This window comes from Gymnoscopelus microlampas (assembly GCF_963454915.1).
Source record: "Gymnoscopelus microlampas genome assembly, chromosome: 24".
NCBI lineage: Eukaryota > Metazoa > Chordata > Actinopteri > Myctophiformes > Myctophidae > Gymnoscopelus > Gymnoscopelus microlampas.
Window position 1 is genome coordinate 34,210,026 of NC_139961.1, and position 23,308 is coordinate 34,233,333.

The 23,308-nt window shown below is 41.9% G+C and overlaps 1 protein-coding gene and 1 long non-coding RNA gene across 2 annotated transcripts; both read right to left on the reverse strand.

Annotated features, from left to right (window-relative positions):
* Window positions 1-1,968: 1,968 nt before the first annotated feature.
* LOC311040786 (OX-2 membrane glycoprotein-like) lies at window positions 1,969-22,044 on the reverse strand. The gene is made up of 8 exons (XM_084051147.1): window positions 21,878-22,044; window positions 19,365-19,448; window positions 19,122-19,247; window positions 18,289-18,612; window positions 16,737-17,066; window positions 13,730-14,014; window positions 12,780-12,881; window positions 1,969-2,990 (listed from the first exon to the last, which is right to left on the reverse strand). The coding sequence occupies exons 3-8, from the start codon at window positions 19,189-19,191 to the stop codon at window positions 2,986-2,988; spliced, it is 1,116 nt and encodes a 371-aa protein (XP_083907273.1). The 5' UTR covers window positions 19,192-19,247; window positions 19,365-19,448; window positions 21,878-22,044; the 3' UTR covers window positions 1,969-2,985.
* Window positions 22,045-22,758: 714 nt separating this feature from the next.
* Window positions 22,759-23,256, reverse strand: LOC311040742. Its single transcript, XR_014600304.1, has 3 exons — window positions 23,153-23,256; window positions 22,964-23,057; window positions 22,759-22,853 (listed from the first exon to the last, which is right to left on the reverse strand). It is a non-coding gene; the product is annotated as an uncharacterized lncRNA (long non-coding RNA).
* Between the last annotated feature and the right edge of the window lie 52 nt (window positions 23,257-23,308).

Consider the following 23,308-nt stretch of genomic DNA (forward strand, 5'->3'; position numbering starts at 1 on the left):
AACACTCTTTGAGACTTTAGCAGGTTTCCGCCAGATAAGTGTCAGACAAAGGTGGCATTTTCATTATTAGTTTAAATATTTGCTTTTATAACATTAATAACATAATAATTTAAATAACTGTGTGGCTACTCCCTGCTCCAAGGGACAAAGGAACTTTTCCTTTTCACTTTCCTGTCATTGAGACTGTTCCACAGGCTTTTGTCAAGGTCAAAAAATATGTTTAGTATTTGGAGCCAGGTTTCCTAGGCTACATTCAGAAAAAAATCCAAAATATTATTTGTCTCTTTTGACAAAATACCCCAAAAAACGAAAAACAAAATGACTATTTATTTTTATCAAGTGCCATAATTTGAATGACGTTCATGTTATTACATCATGTTTTCATTAAATTGTTAATTAATTACTGATAATAAAATACAAAACAGTTTTTAGTGTGTTAATCCTTTCATTGTTTTTAAAGGAACCTTCATGACATTTACATATCGTTGCTGTCGGGCAGAAAACATTTTGACACTTTTGCATTTTTTTCCATAAATCAGTGCTATTGAACACCCTTTACGTCTGTGTGTTGGTAAAAGAAATATTGAACCAATGAAAAGTATTAAAAAGCGCTTCTGACAAAACCAGCTAACTCCATTGGATCCTCAAACTTTCTGGTGAACCAGCTAACTCCACCAGTGGAGTTCGCTGGTTTTGGTGACTCCAAGCTCCACCCCCTTTTAACCTCCAACCTCATTGTGAGCTTGGAGGTCCATTTATCCGTTCTTATCAATGATGAACAAAACCTCTTAACTCCACTTTTTGTTTATTTTTTTCATTTCCTGAAAAATGAACATGGCTGGTTTCTGCCCGACAGCAGAGATATGACAAAATGCCTCAGATTTTTTATTTGCGTAAAAGTAACAATACTGTTAAAAAGTAGCAGTCATGCATTCAAAAGTTTACTGGAGTAAAAGTACCAAAATTACTGGTTATTGTAGTGGAGTAAACATCTGCATATTTTGCCTCTGAGATGTAGTGGAGTAGAAGTATTTAAAGTATCAAAAAATGGAAGTGGCTTAAAATTGTATTTAAGTACAGTAATTGAGTAAATGTAATAACTTACTTTCCACCACTGTGAGCAGTTTATTTTGCAACCACGTTTCTCACTGACCCTTGGCTGACTCCGACCAAAATCACCTGGGACTATAAGTGTGAAACTGGGTGTGTGTTTATGTGCAAGACTATTTTGGAACTTTAACTGTTGTTTAACACAATGAAGTGACGTACAGTAAAATCCTCAGTGCTCATTTATCCATTTGTAACTCAATGGAATTGAGTGTACAAATGTAACCAAATGGACCCGTAAATTTAACACTGAGGATTTTACTGTGTACAATATCATTCATGATGAGGTTTTTTTTTGTCCACAAAGCTGTGCCGTTCATAGAGCCAGAAGTTTTAACAATGGCAGTCATGGACCGTGGCCGGTTGTGGAAGTGGACTGCGTGAATGAATTTCCTTTGTATTGTTAAAAAAAAAGTGTCAGTTCCAATACATCACTGAGTGTAGTGTTATAAAACACAGGTTTGTAAAACTTGAACGCAATATGTACTAATATAAACCATCCAAACGTGACACGAGTCATGTATAAAATAACAGTGTTTTGCACCCACTCACAACAATGGTGCACGAGCCAGCTCTGACATAACATCTAACTCTATCTTAATATTACATAAGTGTTTTTGCTTTTGACTTGATTTGTATATTTTTTCAGACATGTTTGTGTGATAGATTATAAATCCGAAAGATGCTGTCCCCAACTTCTTCTGCTCTTTCCAAAAATCACAATGAAATCATCCAGTCAATTCTATCCAATAATGATACAATTATGAAAAGTACTAGCACTGTTTTGAATCTAAGCATTTAAGTGTCCTACCTTTATGGAGTACTTTAAAAAGTAATGTACTTTGTCTTGATTTTGTCCTATTGAGCATTCATTTTAGTTGGCTCTACCTCCACCATCCTGGAGAAATTACCACGCACACAGTGAACAGAATAAGCGTCACAGTGAGTTATGTCATACTGATGTCTTTATAAATCATGATTACATTTTAACACTGAATCCCTACAGTTCAATACTGTAAATACTGTACAGCACCCCCCACACACACACACACACACACACACACACACACACACACACACACACACACACACACACACACACACACACACACACACACACACACACACACACACACACAGAGTGTTATAATAGTTTGTTATAGAAGGGTTACTGGTAATCTTCTACCTACACAGTGAAGTAACCCAAACATAACATGTCCAACAAATCTTGAAACAGCAAACATAACATCCCCACTAGAACCAGTCTGCAGATTAAGTCTGCAATTTAAACCATTCTGCAACTTATTCCAGTCTGCAGATTAAAACGGTCTACAGCTTACGTGCAAATGTTACTAACGCAACATACCTCACCTACTATATCTCCCCTCTCTCACTGACCACTTTATCATTCAAGGAAGTGTATAACATAAAACAAATCCACGCATAACTGAATTACGCAAGTAATTAACTGTAACTCTAAAATGTAACACTAGGAGTGCTGTTATTTTAGCTTCTACTATTGTTTTCTCTGCCAGTCTCTAGGTCCTCTCACCCAGTTTAAAATACGCACAAAAGCTACATACCTGAACAACACAAGTGCTTGGTCTATTAATAACATTAGCATTAGAACATTTCCATGGACATTTGTGTTTACAACTCAGCTGCAGATGATTGTAGGAGCTTGTGTGACCAGACTCGAACATCCATAGCTGGGAACCAAAAGCGTTGGGGGTTGACGGGTTCTGTTGTTCTGGACTGTTCTGCTGAGGCCATGGTAGTGAGCAGCTAGGTCAGGACAACATGAGCTGTGCTGCTGGACAGCCATCAAAGCAGACAGACAGGCGGGCAGGCTGGGTCACCGGGCGGGAACAACACCGCTCAGTCTGGAATGGGACAGAGGACAGGGGGCAGGAGAGGACACGTATGAAAGAGAAACAGAGATTCAATGTGTGTGTGTGACAAGCAGAAAAGATGAGGGAGAGAGTGAGGCAGAGTGAGTGAGTGAGTGGCTGGGTGGGTGGGTCGGTCTGTCTGTCAGTCGTCCAACAATTCTGCAGCCCTGCTCCAAGACCACCACTTGAGATTATACACTATCTGCAGTCCATACCCATGTCCTGTCCAACCTGTGTCCTTCCAGGCAGTGGCGCCCTTTTCCGGACCGGGTGCCCATGATATTTCATCAGTGCAGTGTGAGTGCGTGTGCGTATGTGTGTGCGTGCGCAACATATCTGGCTCTGGAATCAGCAGAATTTGTTTGTACGCAGGAAAAAAGAGGCACCTACTCTTAAATGTAATTTGCACTTTACAAAGTCACTCACTGTTATTTAGAGATACCGAGTAATTAACTTTGGCACATGTGGGTACATGTGTGCCCCACACACACACACACACACACACACACACACACACACACACACACACACACACACACACACACACACACACACACACACACACACACACACACACACACACACACACACACACACACACACACACACACACACACACACACCTCAAACCCACACAGACCACATGCATCAAGGCATAACGGGAATTCCTCAGCCAAACCAAAGAGCCCAGTCACACCTCTGTGTACATGTGGCAGCAACGTGAGTTATTTAGTGGTAATTCTCTTGAATACGTACCGCTAAACGACACTCAACATGTGTAGCTAAAAGCAATTACAGGAGTGTAGTAGGAGCTGAACCAGCTGTATGGCAGGAGAGACCGTAAAAAACACCTCAAAAAGGAACTTCTAAAGAAATACTCAAGAATTTCTCTTACAACTCAAATGACTATATTCCTTTATAAAAATATGTTTATAATTCTGTTTCTGTTTCTTTCCATGCTGCAAAATACTTATACCTATACTATGATAATGATATTGTCGTATCCTATGCTTTATTAAAATTGGCTTAAGGGAGGACAGGCGGGCGGACGGACCACGTCATCACCCTCATGTCACCATGACTCAGCCATAACCATATAAGGAGTTCCCAGAGCAGCTATGCCCAATTATGGAGTGTGTTGTCTAACCTCAATGTGTCATCATGGCACCAGGCGCAAACACATTAGTCAGCTCCATATATGGGCACAAAAGGGGGCATGCCCATATATGCGCATATACTGATGACATCAGGGATCTCCATATATGGGTATAAAAGGGACATGGACTTACAGATAAAGAGTTCTCCATATATGGGCATAAAAGGGACAAGGACTAGCAGGTACAGATATCTCCATATATGGGCATATCAGCCAGCTCGGTGGTGCAACGTAGGAGCGGCCTGAACTCTAGATGTGAGGGCTGCATAGTGGCCTGAACCTCTAATGTCGAAAATAACCGATCTACAAGCTCACTCTGAAAGTGTACCCTTAAGAGTTAAATTAACTGTCTGGATTTTATTGTGTAAATGTTCTTGACAGATTATGTGGTAACAGCCTCTCTGAAAGATCTTTGTATTTAACAGATGTTTCTCCTATCTGTGTTGACATAGAATCTTTCAACAAGTGCTACTGTATGTACCGTATGTTGCGTGGTTGATTTGGGTGACTCAAGAGAAAAAGTAAACTTCCATTTATTTCACAGATCATTTTACCACATTGTCTTGTCAGGGTCGCCCCTCCTGCCCTGTCTCACCGTTGGAATTGTTCTGAAAGGGTTTCCATGCCAGGCAGTATGAGGCTACTCCCCTAACTTCCTGTGGTTTTACAGATTAAAAGAAAATTGTTTATTTTTTGTTTCAGGAAAAAAGAAAGCATTTCTTATCAGTGTTGAACTTCTCACCACTGTGGCGTGGCCGTGTGTCTGACAATGTCTGTATGTGACAGTGAAATGTATGTAGTCGCATGGATATCACGTGGATCCCATTATAGAAACATACAAGAACACAGCGGAGACACAAATAGATCCTAGGAGTTTTTTACTGGAACAACCCCAGTTGGTCCTCCTGTCCCATTTCCCAACTGCACTGCAGGCAAGCAGAGGCAGGGTTCACCCACTGCTACAGTAGGAACCACAGAAGCCTACGTGTGGCCTGGGTTGTGGCTCCACGCTCGCCGCAGACATCACAACTCTTCCAACTGTTGACAGACTGACTGAGGCGATCTACATTGCAATAGTCTAAATAAGTGGTTCCCAACTCCAGTCCTCTGGACCGCTGGTACTGCCGGTATTCCATCCTACCAGGATGTTAATGACATTGTCCTAGTGTCCTTGTAATTCTCTAATCAGGGGCCAGTTAGACCTGGTAGGACGGAGGAGTTGGGAACTACTCATCTATAGTGATTTATCTTTCTTTCTTGCAAGTGTTTTCAGATGTTTTACTTAATTTAGACAGGACAGTGCAGAGAGACAGAAAAGCTAATGGGAGAGTTGAGGGAGAGATGTCCGTACTCCAGTCAGACTCAAATCAGGGACATTGTGGTTATGTTGTCAATGCACAAACCGGTCAGCTACTGGCACACATTTCAGACTGTAGGAAAGCTCAGAGAGAAACAGTGGAGAGGGTGCTAGTGAGCTTTGGTCCAAGGCCAGAAGGGCTAAGATTTAGCCCATTTAGCCGCTAAATGGTAAAAGGTCTGCATTTTCTATAGCGCCTTTATACAAAGACCTTTGCAATGTGCTTTACATTCCCCTTTCACACACACACACACACACACACACACACACACACACACACACACACACACACACACACACACACACACACACACACACACACACACACACACACACACACACACACACACACACACACACACACACACACACACACACACACTGGTGGAAGAGGCAACATGCTCATGGAGAGCAGATGCTCACGGAAACTTCAACAAGAAGCCAAGAGATGCCAGGGATCGAACCAGGAACTTTCCGGTTCCCAGATATCTGCACAACCTCTTGAGCTACTGCCACAGTCAGTGTATGTGGTTTCCAAGATGGAGGATTTAACTGGTAAATTAACTGGCGAGGAGAGAGAGAGAGAGAGGGGGTGTGGGATGTATTTGCATGTGTATAAGTGAGACTGTGTAATGTATGCATAATAAATAGTTTGAGTGCTTGAGAGAGAAAGATACATTGAGTGTGTCTGTGTCACTGTGTACAGTACAGACTGCAGTAGTGGTGATAATGGAGAGGGGTCCATGCTCACCATGGACCCCTCTCCATTATCACCACTACTGCACCCCCCTTCCAAAGCCCAAATATTCGTCTTCCTCCAAAATGACAGCATTAGCACTGGGAGACTGGCTCTTTTCTGCTGGGTGCTAGGCTTGCAGAGGACAATCGGCAGAGACACTTGTTATTCTGCTCAGGACTCCCACAGCGAAGGAAAAAGGCAGGGAAATGGAGGAGAAGAGGAGTGGAGAAGTGAGGAGATCAGGAGAATCATAAGAAAGCGATGCAGGGAGAGAGGGGAGGAGAGAATGGGGGGGTTGATGAAAAGGAGGAGAGATGTAATGGCACTTGCACACTGCACCAGTTTTGTCCGTCTTACGCGTTCTTGACATGTCACACTGTGTAATGGGAAAAAGGTGAGGTCGTGATCATCCAACTTGTCAGACGGCCTGAACTGATTGAGTCTACCTGTGCGACGAGACAACAACCTATATTAGCCATGGAAAGCCGGGGTAATATTTTGCCTTTGGAAAACAAAACAAAGACTTTTTTTTAAAAGTTGGATGCTGTCTTGGCTTGGCAAAAGAGGACAACGTTGGTTGGCAATTCTCCAACTCACTCACTAATATCTGCAGCCATTTCTACACAAAATTGCCCGCACATAGACTAGCAGATAGTCATTTGATTCCCTGTGCGTTAACAGATGATGCTGGTAAAATTGCTGCAGTTATCTTTTGGGTGAAGTTAGTACTTTCTGTTAACGCAAACAATATATAAGGGTCTGACGTTAACTATTGCCGCAGCTCAAGACATGGTCTGGTGATTGCCAGAACTCAACCACAACCACGACAGCGTGGATCAGCATGTAGACGGCCGTCTTTGACCATATCACACTGAACAACATTAATGCAACGATATGAAAATACAAAATAGTGTCTACGACAACATTAAGGGAACCACGTCCACGCACTGGTCAGCTGCATGAGTAGAGAACTGAATGGGAGAGACAATATACTGTTTATCAGGGAAAATGACAAACTCGTAGTCTATATTTTCCACATGGGTGAAGCCAAGAATAGCAGCAATGACGGCTCAAATTCCTGACAAGAAAGTATTTCTCAATCCCACCATTTGTCAGGATGTATCCACTGAAACTGCTGCAGTGTATTCAAACTATCCCACACATAAGATGTGACAGTAACTCTTAACAAACCACGTACAGCCCAACACAACAATAAATCACACTCAAGCACAATGCTTGGACTGTAAAGAACGTCCTTGGATGTCTCATGAGGAACGCGAGAAGCACAAAGCAAAACACTCTAAAACCAACACAGTGATTAAGAGTTGGAGCACATAATGACCTTTTTTTCTTTTAATCTCTGGCACTTGTTGGCGGATGTTGCTTTTGGAGACTGCACAGTGACATGGAAATTTAGGAATGAAGGAAAAGCTTGTGTTTCGGAGCGCCATTTAACTCCCAGTCCCATCCCTCAGACTTCTGTGAATTAAGTCAACCGACGACCACCCCTCGACTTTCTCACTGTTTAAGAAAACACTGATAAGAAAGAGCAACATGAATGAGGAAACTCAAATTTAGACCCAGGGTTTGAGTTTCTGATTGAAGACAACATTTACTATATATAAGATATTTCATGACACTTGAGGGTTTGAGTACAAACCTGAGGCACTGCAAGTGCACCCAATCACTGTTGAACTATGATTACAAAAGCTCACTTTAATGAAGCAATTTCAAATTACTACTAGATATGTTGTATCGAGTATAAAAAAAAAGATTCACACCCCAGTTATTACAACACCCAGAACCTTTTCCTCAGACTGTGGTCAATCTGGCTGGCAGAAGACTGACATTGTACTTCAAGGAGAATACTGTGGTCTGGCATGTTTAGCCCACTGACTATGACTTCAAGTTATACTAGACACTACTGTTGACCCTTTTCCAAGGCATCGTGGTTTGTTTAATTTTTTGAGGAAGCCATTGGATTACATTCATTGCAGTACAACATGAAAATAAACTTGCACAGGCTTGAAATATGTTTGAGATAAAAGAATCCCACAATCCCAATCCAATGTCATTGCACAATTACAATAAAAAATATGGAAACTGGGAGAGAGAGAGAGAGATGGAAACTGGAGAGAGAGAAAGAGAGAGAGAGAGAGAGAGAGAGAGAGAGAGAGAGAGAGAGAGAGAGAGAGAGAGAGAGAGAGAGAGAGAGAGAGAGAGAGAGAGAGAGAGAGGGAAACTGGAGAGAGAGGGAGGGAAAGAGACAGAGAGAGAGAGAGAGAGAGAGAGAGAGAGAGAGAGAGAGAGAGAGAGAGAGAGAGAGAGAGAGAGAGATGGAAACTGGAGAGAAAGAGAGAGAGAGAGAGAGAGAGAGAGAGAGAGAGAGACGTGGAAACGGAATAGATTGAAAAGAGACATGGAAACGGAATAGATTGATGAGAGAGAGAGATGGAAACAGAATGGATTGATTGGACATCTCAACCTATTGCCATTGACAGGAATCGAATTCTCAACCTTCGGACTAATAGGCTTCAACATTACCTATAGTGCTATAGCTTTGTCCAGGCTGATGTTGTCTGTTGAAGATCATAAACTCTTGCCTTCTGTCATGAACCAAGCCAACACTAAGATCACTCGTTCACAAACCATTTACCAATAGAGAAATTGTATGTCTCCTCGCAACCGAAAACAGTGAAAGCAGCTGATCTACAAGCTCAGAAACACGTTGCTATCTGAAAAGTTTTCAGATTGTAGATCGGCTATTTTCAGAATGAAGTATGTCATACATTGAAAAAGCGTACTCTCAAATAAGCATTTCAGGTGATCTTTACCATTTGCACATGTATTCATTGATACAGTCATGTTGTTTGCAATTCAACTTAAATGAAGTCTGCATCAAGTGAGGCTTGAACTGGCGACCTTGAGATTGTGAGGCACTCATTTAAGGGAGACGCCATTGGACCAACAGACAAGGAACTGTGAAAAAGGAGACCACACAGATGATACAGTTTCACGCAAATAGCTGAAAAATCCTGGGTTTAAGTGTTTTTCAAACTGCTCAAAATTGCGGACAATCTAAGGGCGGAGCTTACTGGTCAAAGCGATAGATGTGTTCCTCATGAGTCAAGGCACAAGGGTAAGCAAGTTTCACGACTTTCGGCCAAACGAGGCATGACTTTTGCCTGTTTAAAGTTTGCATTTTCAAAAAATTGCTATAGCGCCCCCCTTTGGCCAATTGGAGTGAGATTGGTTTCAGTGATATTTGGAATGACTCTCTACATTACTGCAACGTTTCAAAGAAATGTGAGTCTTGCATGTATGTGTTACGGGCAGATGAATAATTTTCATAAAACTGCAATAGTTAAAATCTATTTCCTCCTGGGATTTTTGAGTAATCTGCACGAAACATTTTACACATGAACTTAGGACCTTTGCCGACAAAACAAAAGCGGCGGATTTTCCATAAGTGAAAAAATGCAGAAGTTATGAGCCAATGGCTGTTTTTCATATAATTCAAAATGGTGGGCGATCTAAAGGTCAGAGGTCAAAAGTCAGACCACGAAAGTTGTCGGGCATGAAGAGACGCATGTGTGTATCAAAGTTTCATGGTTGTAGGTCAAACAGGGCATGAGTTGTACCTGTTCAAAGTTGGCACTTTCAATTGAGTGCTATAGCGCCACCCTTTGACGAATGAGTGTGAGAATTATTTCTTGATAGTTTTTCATGTGCATCTACCATATGGCCGAGTTTCGTAAAAAGCGTATGCACGGTTAAGCCAGAATTGCCAAAAACAAGTATTTTTCAAACTGCTCAAAATTGCGGACAATCTAAGGGCGGAGCTTACTGGTCAAAGCGATACATGTGTTCCTCATGAGTCAAGGCACAAGTGTAAGCAAGTGTCACGACTTTCGGCCAAACAAGGCATGACTTATGCCTGTTTAAAGTTTGCATTTTCAAAGAATTGCTATAGCGCCCCCCTTTGGCCAATTGGAGTAAGATTGGTTTCAGTGATATTTGGAATGACCCTGTACATTTCTGCAAAGTTTCAAAGAAATGTGAGTCTGCATGTATGTTTTAGGTGCAGATGAATAATTTTCATAAAACTGTAATAGTTAAAATCTATCTCCTCCTGGGATTTTTGAGCAATCTGCACGAAACGTTTAACACTTCAACTTTGGACCTCTGCCTACAAAAAATTCCAACGGATTTTCCATAAGTGAAAAAATGCAGAAGTTAGGAGCCAATGACTGTTTTTCATATAATTCAAAATGGTGGGAGATCTAAAGGTCAGAGGTCAAAAGTCAGAGGGTGAAAGTTGTTCAGCATGAGGAGACGCATATGTGTATCCAAGTTTCATGGCTGTAGGTCAAACAGGGCATGAGTTGTACCTGTTCAAAGTTGCCATTTTCAAATGAGTGCTATAGCGCCACCTTTGGACGAAAGATTGTGAGAATTATTTCTTGATAGTTTGTCATGACCATCTACCATATGGCCGAGTTTCGTAAAAAGCGACTGCACGGTTCAGCCAGAACTGCGAAAAGTGGCAGAAGAAGAAGTGACAGAATACTGCCAATAACAAAACAGGTCCAGAGCTGAGCTCTGGCCCCGTAAAAATGTATATCTTTTTTTCTAATGCATTTAGAAGCGTATATTGATTTTGAAAGTCTAGCCGAAAAGAGTGATTCACACAATATATAAGTTCATAACTTATTACCACACAACGATGTCTACCAACACTGACTCAATTATTCAGGTAAGTTCAGTAACGTTTTAACGTTTTAACGTTTTGACTTTGGAGACATTTGAAACATCTGCCAAATCTTAAAAATAAAGCCATTAACAGAAATGGTCTGTTATCTACAGTATGATATATGGCCGAAGCTTTAAATAGATCTCACACTTGTAATTCACTCTGGATAAGAGCGTCTGCTAAGCCTAAATTGTAGACAATGACGCCGGTATGGTCCTTTAAATATTCAACAGGAGATAAGTAATCACCCGTGGGACAATCCTGACCCCAATTCCACAAGACCTTCAACTCTGTGTTGTTCTTCCTTTGCTGGCACGACTAGTCTTTGGCCAACGAAAATGCCAGCGTGGGCCAAATGTGCTTTCAATGGCGTGTTACAGTAGGTTTGTTTTCCTTGTGTTGTACGTGGACAGACTGGGTGGGCAGAACAATCTGGGCTGTGCTCCACACGCCAATGTACACTGCTGGCACCAGGCTGTCTCCATGACACCTCCAACCAAGTGGACAGGATTGTGGGGAAGGTGTGGAGAGGTGTTAAGGGGAGTCAAGCGAGCGACGGTGACACACACACACGCGGTGTCGGTCCGTGCCCCCATCTCACTCTGCGCGGTGGAAAGAGGCTGTGTTTTTCCTACAAGTTACCCCCTTGAGTCTACTATCAAACAAGTGTGAGATTTTATATGTATATGTTTTCACACGAACGGTAAAGTCACTCTCTCTTTTACTGTTAGTCTGGCACAGGCACACACTGCACTGAACCTCAACCTCTTTTGACATCACCATGACACATTTCCCGTTCCTACAGTACTTCATGTTGACTTTCTCAACTTGAAGCTTTTTTTAAAGCAAAAAATAAGCCTAAACCAGAAATCTCAGAGGATTTGCTCTGCAGTGTTTATACTGTACAACAGAATACAAATATACGGTATATCATGAGAGTGATGACAAGACACTTACAACTTGGCCAACATCATAGGTCACATTGTAACTCCTGTAAATACATGTTAAGTGTTTTTTCCCCCAAGATACTGAGATAGTATTTTCTGTATTATTGTTGTATTTGTGCAGAAAGTTAATTCTATTGTTTATGTGTTATGTGCTATTATGAACTGTACCAACTGGCACACTTTTGTGTTATTTGTTATGTATTCCTGCATCTCAATTTTGGCAGGTTGTGTAACATTGACAACTATGGTATCCACTGCTAGCTTTCAGAAAACACTTATACTCAATATTTTAACTTTACATTGTTTTCAATATTTCGTGTGGGCTTCGGTAATATGTTTGGTCAGTGATTGTATATTCATATTAAAGCTGGTGCTCAGGTGGATAAGATGACATAAGCTGTCTAGAAGTGCTCACCCTCACAGTGGTGGGTAGTCCCAAACAGGGCTACATGCTGGAGTGGAAAAAGAACATTGTTTTGAGCCTATAATGTTCAGATTGTCAATGTACCTGGCCATCTTTCTTGATGGACAAGACAATTAAAATAATCTTTGGACATGATCATTAAAGTCTCTGTTGTAGAAAGGACTTTTCTAACAAAAGCAAGCACATTTACAACTGGAGAAGCCTTCCTGTGTCTATGTAGATCTAACCACTTGAACCCCAGCAATGCGAAGTGCTGTAAGCTTGAAGGTCGGCTATTTTTGAAAAGGAGATTTGGTGTAGAGGGGAAAAAATGGTCCAAGTACAGAACCAACTCAGGTCTGTTTTATTAAGTCTAAAGGTTTATAAGTGGTTAAGTAGAGGTGTTATTGCAGTAGACTACTTACCATCGGTGCAGATGAAACACTTGCAGAGACAAACACACAGACACAGCAGGAGGACGGCTGCTATACCACACACCGACAGGAGGACGACTAATGCTGGTCCCACTGCAACACACACACACACACACACACACACACACACACACACACACACACACACACACACACACACACACACACACACACACACACACACACACACACACACACACACACACACACACACACACACAGTTAGTCGTTACTGGTAGTCTTCAACCTACACAGTGAAGGAACCCAAACATAACATGCCTGCTAGAATACATGGTTTGGCAATAGTGCTTTTCCTATGACATTAAAAATGGTATTCTTTCTATTCTTATACTGTAACACTGTAACATTAGCAAACCACTATGACCCAGGACTAAAATAGCTGAGAATCCACTTGTATGGGAGCAGAACCTTTCATTCCTCAACTCCAGATGGAAACAACATGACATAAGAGCTAAGAGGTTAGTGTCCAGTACAAGATATACTCATGTTAGCAAAATCTCAACACAGATGGACAATTTTTAGAGCCAGCTCAACATGCAGTTTCTGGAACTGATACTTATAAAATACATACAAATGCCATATATTATCTGCAATAGGTGAATGTTTGCCGTTGTGATGTGCAACCAAGTATGAATCAGGCATTTGTATTTAGCGACAAAGAAATGGGTTTCTACAGGCCCTGATGCTGAACCACACTTAAACACATCATTACTGGGGCGCCAATAGCCGAGTGGTTAAGTTGCGTATCACATAGGCTCTAAGTGAGTCCCAGGTTCAGATTCCTGAGTCCGGTCTTTGCTGTATGTCCCTCCCTGACTCTCTCCATGTTTCTTGTCAATCTTCACTGTGGAATATCAAGGCGGGCAGAAAAAGACCCCAACATATAATTAAAAACAAGCTGCGTCATTACAGCCCCTCACCGTTAGTATTGAGTGCCACAGAGATGGGTTTCTCCAGGCCCTGATGGTGAACGATGCATTTGACTGCCAGGTCGCTGAGCGGCCCGGCGTGGAAGAGCAGGGTGCTAGTCACCAGGGTGGTTCCATCCCCCTGTTCATAGGCGGAGGAGATGGGTGGTCCCAGCGTCCGGTTCTCACCCTCCACGTTCCATGTCAGCTCGGCCGCCGGACGCGACTGGGCCGTGCAGTTGGCCTCGATGACCCCGGAGGGTAAGGTCACGGTGGTCAACTCTGGTTTGGGTAGTACTAGGGCAGAGGAAAGAGATTTATAGTTAGGATTTGGATTCATGTACACAGGTATATATAGATTTGGTTGCTCCTTTTATTTTACAATCTTTAAAAATATAGCAGATCTACAAGCTCTCAACGCACCGCGAAGTGATGCATGCTGAGCTTATAGTTCGGTATAGTATAAAATGGCATAACAAGTGTGTTCTTGTTTGGGCCCCCATCATCATTCACGCTTACAGTGAGAAACATTCTGCATGTTCTCATAGTAAAATATGTAAAACTGAACTAAAGCTGAGTATATGACAAAGTCATTCACTGTTCTCAGCCGACAGACATGTTCCTCTGCCTTCATGACGTAAAGACTGAAAGAAATGATGAATGAAAACACAGAGCTCACTGTCTGTCTGTCTGTCCGTCCGTCCGTCACTCCGTCTGCCCGCCAGACACTGTGACACATGCCATTTATGGACAAACTTAAGTGGAAAAGAGACCCTGTTCAACCAGACAGCAGCGGAAGAACTGCTTTTATGTTGTCTGTGTTTGCATGTGTGTGTGTGTTTGAGTCAAGGTTTTTGGTCATAGTAGACAGGAGAGGAATGCATTAGTGCATGAGTGTGTGCATACACCCAAGCATGCAACACAACACATGCATGCACGCCCGCACACACACAGAGAGGGCTTGTGTCTAGGACAACAGTGAACCACTCATCCCCTGGGCTTTCATACGAAATTAATCACCCCTTTCCCCTCCATGACATTCCTTGCTCAGCCTGCATTATCACTCCACACACACACACACACACACACACACACACACACAGACACACACACACGGGGGTTGCCACCTTGTTTATGAGAGGAGTGGACCACAAAAATAAATTCAGGACTTTGTTTTATCTTCTATTGTTTCTAACCAACGTATTTGTATGATTGATGGGTTCATGCAATCCAACTATACAAAACTAAATAAAACACATTGACAAACTACGTTGGCTATTGTTGGATCTGTATTTTTCACAGGTTTAGGTCTTGATACAGAAGAGAAAGAGCACTCTATCAGTTTAGATTGGGGAAACTTGGAATGCTAAAGAGTCTGAGAGAGACTGCAGCATCGACAACCGAGGACGAAGATGTCAGAAAAGCTGTCCAATCAACGAACATTGTCTACATATCATTAAGAAAATCCATCAATCATTGACTTACATTGAATGTAATCTCATTGCTTCATGAGGCGTGTAATGTATTCAGTATGCATACAAGCATTGGTACTATATGTGGAAAAATATGTTTTTCTATGAAAGCAGTGTCCTTTGGAACTAATTAGAACACTCCATGTTGCATACAATTCACCAGTGTTCCTAAACATAAAATGTAAATTCTAATACATATCAGAACTTTCTACCACTCCCATTGTGCAACTATAAATATATAGTCTTGCATTGTGTATGTTTATTTAAACCAGAAACTGATAGTCTGTTGGTGAAATGTAAAAAATAAACTATGTATCTTATTGTGACACTTCAAATGACTGCGGGACTTAGGGATTGGTCCTTTAAGTTTCTTTATTCTTATCTGTAGCACAGTGGCAGCAGTGGAAGTGCAGAGGGCTCGGGGTTAAGTGCTGTGTTGGGACACACAGCTCAATGCAGTGTCTCCAGCAGGTCAGAGCAGCAGTTTAATAAGCCGCGCCGCAGCCTCATGGCCGGCTGGGGATTGTTTATACACAGCCCCTCCCTTTCCTGTTCCAAATCTGGTGCATGGACACAGACACACACACATACTGTATGCACACATACTGTACATACAGACACATGTGGAGACATATCTGTGCGAATGTATACACACGCGTGTGCAGAGAGAGACAAGAGACACAGAGATATGCACACACAGACACATCTCACTATGTGATGTTCTCAGCATTTCCTTCCTGCTTTTTATCATCCGTGAGTCAAGATCATCCGGAAAACACTGTCAGAGAGGGACAGTACAAAGATATGGGACACTTTAATAACCCCGGACAGTAAGAAAATAGTTACATATTCCACCCTTAATGCATTTGGTCGACTTGGAGTGTCCACACATTCTTTAATCTCAGGTGGCAGAAATTATTTTCATCTATGATTTTGTGTTGTGATTTCAGTAAATAATCAAAGAATAATTAGATCACTATAGATCAGGGGTCTTCAAAGTTTTTCAGGCCAAGGACCCCGTAGCTGAGAGATAGATGAAGCAAGGACCCCCTCGACATTGTATAAAATTGTGTTTCAGATTTTTTTTTTTTTACTTGGTCTGCTCTTTTTTTCCCCTCTTTCCCTCTACACCTCTTTTCCAAAAATAGCCGATCTACAAGCTCACAACGCCTTGCGCTGCGAGACGTTGTGAGCTTGTAGATCGGCTATTTTTGGATAAAGTTCTCCTCAGATAAAAGGATGCTAGGGTTGAAGTGGTTAATGAAAAATGTTAAATCCTATCACACAAAGATTTGGCGGACCCCCTATAGTAGCTCTGAGGACCCCCTAGGGGTCCCGGACCCCCTGCTGAAGACCCCTGCTATAGATCATCAAAATCACTGATATCATCATGATAATCCTGATGACGATATCTATCAAATTCTTTTGATGTTATGTTTTCCACCGACATACAGTACACACTGACATACACAAGTGGCTACAACGGTACACAAACCTGTGACCTTTCAGTCACGGGGTGTCACGTCGCCCTCCTCTAACAGACCTACCGTAAACGGAGAGGCAGGTGGTGCCGCTGCGGGTGCCCTCTGGGTAGGTGTGGAACTCGCAGGTGTAGCAGCCCTCATCCTCCGTCTTGACCGGCTTGATACTCAGCTGCGTGTCGCTGAGGGAGCGGCTCAGGGTCATCCGTCCCCGGAAGGGCTCCTCCACGGCCGGGTGTCCGTGCTTGGCGTAGAAGGCCACGCTGGTCGTGTCCCCCTGCTCGGCCGTCTTCCTCCACAGCACCTGCTTCACTCTCTCAGGCAGCTTGTATCGGCAGGGCAGCGTCACGCGCTCCCCGCTGACGGCGGTCTGATTGCCATCAGTCTCCACTTTGGCTGCAGATGGAGAAGGATGAGGTTAAAGCGAGGACACGGAATCCAGAGGAAAAGATGTGAATTCGCTTACAGCGAAAAATATGGATTTGTCCAGCGACAATGACAATATATGAAAGTATTTCATTCGTTCATTAGACACTGAACAAAACAATCATACTTCCTTGCTTTTTTTAGATTAAACATAAAAAGTAAATAAATACATATTGTCAAAGGCATGTGAGAGTCACAAAATGTTTTGAAATGTGCTGTGTGTGTGTCTGTCTGTGTGTGCGTGTGTTAATTTACATCATTGAATAACCGTGTAAGTGAGATTGTGTGAATGATGGCATGTGGGCGTGTGCACCTGAAGTATGTATGTGCGTGCCGGTGCGCGCGTGCGCATGTGTGTCTATGGATAACAACAGGATGTCTTGGCACACGCAGGGTGGATTCTAACTTCACCTCTTTCCCTCCCACCGGTCTGAGAAGTCAGACCTCGGCCCACCATTTCCTGTTTCTCAAGGCCTTCTGGGAGGCATGCCTGAGGGAACATTCTCTCTGACCCTGCTGGCTACACAACTTGCCAAGTCAGTGACAGATCATATCGGCTGAACTAAGAGAGTTGAGGGCGTTGGAACTACAGCACATGACTTCCACAAATAATAAACAATCTCTCAAGAGCAGTCACCCTCATGGAATAGAGAACAAAAGTTCACTTGTGAGCTGCAGCCGCAATCAAACTTTGACGAGACTGCTGACAGATATCTAAATTTGGTATAAGTCTATATGTGGAGGATATTGTTAGAATCCTCTAATTGGTTCTCTAATTGAAGAGTGAGTGAGAACCACACAGTTTGAGACACCACAAATGTCCAAACTTCTACCACTTTTCTAAGAGTATATATAGTGTATATCGCCTCCTTGGATGACAAAACCTTTAGTTAAATGGATCCTACATATTTTAGAGAAACAATCTGATCCAGAATGAATTTACACCATACTCGAAATGTATAGTTTTACCTCAGGAGTGTGTGTGTGTGTGTGTGTGTGTGTGTGTGTGTGTGTGTGTGTGTGTGTGTGTGTGTGTGTGTGTGTGTGTGTGTGTGTGAGTGAGTGAGTGAGTGAGAGCGAGAGAGAGAGAGAGAGAGACAGAGAGAGAGAGAGAGAGAGAGAGAGAGACAGAGAGACAGAGAGACAGAGAGGCAAAGACAGAGAGAGAGATAAAGAGAGGAGAGAAACTCACTGGTGATGCGCAGACAGGTCTTTCCCTCCTGCATGCCAGTGGGATAAACATCAAACATGCAGTGGTAGCAGCCCTCGTCAGTGGGTCGCGCCCGCTTGATGGTTATAGCGCTCCTTTCGTTGTCGGACATGGCGAGCTCCACACCTGGCTGCTGCATGGTGATCTGGACCGGCTCGCCCGGCCTGTACACCAGGAGGACTTCGCCGCGCGTGTCGAGCCAACGCACCTGACGCACCACGTCATTTGCCCCCGTGGAGATGTTGCAGCCGAGTGTGAACGGGAGACCCACTACAGCACTCAGGCTGGCAGGAGCTGTGACCTCACCTGATACATACAGACACAGGCATATGCACACACACACACACACACACACACACACACACACACACACACACACACACACACACACACACACACACACACACACACACACACACACACACACACACACACACACACACACACACACACACACACACACACACATCAGCCTATTTAGTGGGACATGTCATCTCTCAATACATGTAAACAATGACAATAAAATATATAGACAACAACATTGCAAACTGATCAATAACTATAATCTAACAAATTCTATCAAAATGGTTCGCAATCGAACACTTCACAACATTAACCCTGAAGTCCCCATTTAGGGCATATAGGCGAAAATTCTCAAAAATAGCCTAGTACTACATGCTTATATTGTCCGGACAATGCGTTGTGACACGGCGTGTTGTGACACTACGTGACACCGTCGTACGAAGGTATGTGGCCTTAAGTGGTTGATTCCTGAAAAGGTGTCATTTTGAAGGGAGGTTAAATGCCCACCACACCTTGTGTTGCAGAGACGATCATTCCCACTATGCACAGCAGCAGATCCACAGACAGGGCAGATCCACACATGGCAGATATTCCAGCGAGGTCACCGGCTCTCTCCCTCACCCAGTATCACATCCAGACTGCAAATAGAGACATGTTGCTATTGTTTAACAAAAACAATCTCAAATCCCTTGAACATCGTATACGTGACTTTAAGTGTTTTATATGAGTGGGAACTTTAAGAACACAGACATTACCCTGTAAGTTGTTCAGTGTTATGACTGGAGACACTGTTGGCTACTCCAGTCGTGGCCTCATCCCCCCGGCTGAGACACTGGCTCCTGTGGCGAGATGCAAACAAGGAGATGACATCGGTAGTGACAACATTCATAGTGTCCACTGTCCAGCGGTCTACACTTTGAGACAACAACCCGCTACTTAAAGCTTGTTAACCTTAATGTGATGATCACAGGGTACATGGACAATAACACTGAGGACACTGGTTACGTAAAGGAGCCCTGGGCATACAGGGTGAATGAGTAACGCTTATCCTTCAACTACTGCCGTCATGGTACCTTTGAGCATTTGAGGAAGAAGAGGGCTGAAAATGACCAGACGCACCTCGCAAACTAACATGTTTTCTCAATCAAAGACGATATTTCCATGGCAATGTGATGTGTCAACAACAACAACAGCAGCTTCCGTTTCACCTGGGGGCCTCATACTGTATGTTGTTACATGATGCTGCCGTCTTGCAGCCTGCCTAGAAAGGCCCACAATAACCTGGCAACCACCAACCTCTTTGATGTCTAGACAGACACCTGAAGGTTTCACAATCCACCCACAAACATGTTGCAAGATATATGAGAAGTCATTAGTCATTGTAATGGTCACACACACAGCATGCTAAACTACTGTACCTACTGTAGCAGTGGTGTAAAGTAACTAAGTACATTTACTCAAGTACTGTACTTAAGTACAATTTTGAGGTATTTTTACTTTACTGGAGTATTTCCAATTTTCTTAACTTTTACTCCCCTACATCTCAGAGGAAAATATTATACTTTTACTCCACTACAATTATTTGAAAACTTAAGTTACTAGTTACTTTGTAGATTTGAATTATTATTACAAAACATACATTAACCACTTCAGCCCTAATACATTTCGGCCATTTGAAATGGGACATTCTGCATAATGTGTACTTTCTACTTTTGGTACATTTTGATACCAATACTTTTGCACTTTTACTCAACTAAATTTTGAATTCCAGACTTTTACCTGTAACTGAGTATTTCTACATTGCCGTATTGATACTTTTACTTAAGTAAAAAATGTGAGTACTTTTCCCACCACTGGTACCAAGTGTATGATGAACATATGTGGATTATAAGAGAAACTACAATCAGCACAGCATGCATGTACTGTATGTGCTGAGAGTACAGAGCCCAGTGGTTGAGTGGCTATAAAAACATCACATGTGGTAAAGCTCCTGTATGCCGGGAAAGGCAGTTGTTTCAGAGAGGGGCGGTGGTCCCACATTAAACACCACTGGGAAAGATAAATTGCACTCATTGTATTGTATTCTATGCCAGGGGGATATTTTGTAAGTCACGGATCCACAAACGGACCCCCATTTGTTACGGTCTTTTTCACATTTTTATTATTATGAAGTATGCCCTTACATGGGGTCATACTTGTGGGTATATAGTTACCATAATACTCCTCATTTCGCTGTAGGCCCCTGGAACCCCTTCAACGACCCCTGGGGGCCACACAATTCTATTGTATTATGTCCCACAATAGTTGTTTTTCAGGCAACATTTGAAAAATACATCCTAACAAATCACAACTTCTAATCTAAACCAATAATGTTGGCCAGAGTAAAAAAAAGGATGAGGCATATATACAGTGAGTGAATTTGACTGACATGGACTGAATTGGACTGACATTGAGAAAGTGAAATAACCTCAGAGGTTTTTTTATTTGGACTTTTACAATGCCAACCATCTGGATTCAAACAAGCTGCCTGTGCTCGTGCTCCTGTTTTTCATGGGGTTCAATTACTTTTCCTCTTTTCTTCCACTTCTAAAAGGGGTACTGATGTTGGATAGTCTTTCATCCTGACAGACACTGCAAACGTGATTTATTATCACTCCAATAACTTGAAATTCTAGCAGGTTTTGGGTTCAAAAGGAGACAAACTTGAAATGTAATATACAGACAGACAGTCAGGGTGCTGCAAGTATTCAAGTGTGTCATGATAAGAGTCCAAAGTATGTTTTTTTCATTCCAGCCATAGAAATCAACGCTATTTCTGGATTAACACAATTTCAATCACGTGTGGAGTCAATTAGTGTCAGCTGCGTGTCTTCAGTGATGGAAAAAGTACTTGTATCCAAAGCTTTTGAAAATAGCAAACCTACAAGCTTGATGCAATGCATTGAGTACTGAAAATTGGAAATACTCCAGTAAAGTAAAAGTACCTCAAAATTGTACTTCAGTACAGAACTTCAGTACATAACTTACTGTAGTTACTTAACACCACTGTCTTTGAATGAAAACCTGCATGATATAATACATGTGTGGACTGGTTCTCACGTCTGGAAATTAGCATGAAACTCACTCACCACTTGTGATTCTTTCCGAGCATTCTATCAGTGTAAATAAACAAATAAAAGTTAATATATGTATATATATATATATATAGATAAAAGTGTGTAATGTGAAAACTACAAACGTTTAACAGAAGGCAACTGTCAATGCTTACCCAGTGTGAAAGATCTTCTTTTAAATATTGTTATATGGAACAATATAATCCATGTTTCAAGTAGAAAAGACCAGAAGATTGTTAAATATGTAACAAACAAAAAATATACAATGATCCGTGTCTGTGTGTAAATCAGTGCTCCTCCTCTGGCAGTGCTTGACAACTGGACTCTCTGATCTCTGCTCCTGAAGGACTTAACTCACACCTGAGGAAATGCCAGCCAGGTCTGACCTCTTGTGGTGAGTTGTGGACTTGCAGTTAATCTTTCAAAATAATGTTTTTGTATATAAAACCATGAACATTTGGACAAAACATCTGACCAGTCACCAGTGGTGGACAAAGTAGCCTCCTCAACCCCAGTACTTGAGTCAATCAATTGCATTTAAAAATACTTAAATATTAGTGCAAATTACAAAATACATTTTCTTTTTTAGTATCAATGCATTGCATTGTAATACAATTTAGACATTTAAAGATTTTCCATACAAAGAAATCTCAAAAATAGTGAAAACAGCCATTTTCACTATAGGCCTATTTGAAATGGGACTTAAATGGTTGAGTTGATGTACCTTTTCCCTTCCTAGAAATGTAGTGGAGTCAAAAGAACAATATTTGTCTTTGAAATCTAGGGTCAAAGTCATACTCATAAGTCACAGTCTATGATCCCACACACATCCAAAGATACAACTTAATATATACACAGCACATGCATATAGGCTACTGTACATGAAATCAATCCCATTATAAAAAGTACATACATTAATTTCCATTTATCCACAGTGATTTATTTATTTATTTTCATTCCAATTGGGCTTTCTAAAAACATACCACCCTCAACCTGTTTCATAAAAAAATAGCTAAAAATAAATAACAAATAAAAAAAATCACATCAGGTGCATCGGTAGCTGGCTGGTCTAGGATACACCGATCACGTGTCACTCACAACATGGGGATCTGTTCCATTTCAGTGTTTGACCTAGAACAGAAGTTACATCTTTGATCAGGACAGTCATCCATCTATGTTCAGAAACCATCTCAGGTCTTCATCTGAGCTACAACTCAAAGATATTTATTACAGGATGTTACCTTGTTTGTTTTTGTTGAAGTCTGAAGACTAATCCAACTGCTATGATTACAACAACACCAACGCCAGCAGCAGCACCACAACTAACCGCGATAACTGTGAGGAAAAGATGAGATACTCATGTATTTTCTGCAGTACAATGTAAACACTTAAACAGGATCAAACAGGCACATTGATGAACAAGAACTTACTGAAACCACTCTGATCTGCTTCAGATTTCTCACACACATCTAAGAAAGAAATAGAGTAATTAGTAACACAATTAGTGTCTATCACCCAACAATCCATCCTCCTATGCTACATACTTATCCATGAATGTCATTAACCTTCAGCCTATATGTTTGTGA

What these genes read in the sequence shown, in the direction of transcription:
- LOC311040786 (XM_084051147.1), bottom strand. Translation starts at nt 19,191, where the DNA reads ATGTGTGGATCTGCCCTGTCTGTGGATCTGCTGCTGTGCATAGTGGGA. An exon ending in GATCGTCTCTGCAACACAAG is followed by an intron (nt 18,613 to 19,121) that starts GTGTGGTGGGCA and finishes TGTATGTATCAG; the next exon opens with GTGAGGTCACAGCTCCTGCC. An exon ending in GACCTGTCTGCGCATCACCA is followed by an intron (nt 17,067 to 18,288) that starts GTGAGTTTCTCT and finishes CTCCATCTGCAG; the next exon opens with CCAAAGTGGAGACTGATGGC.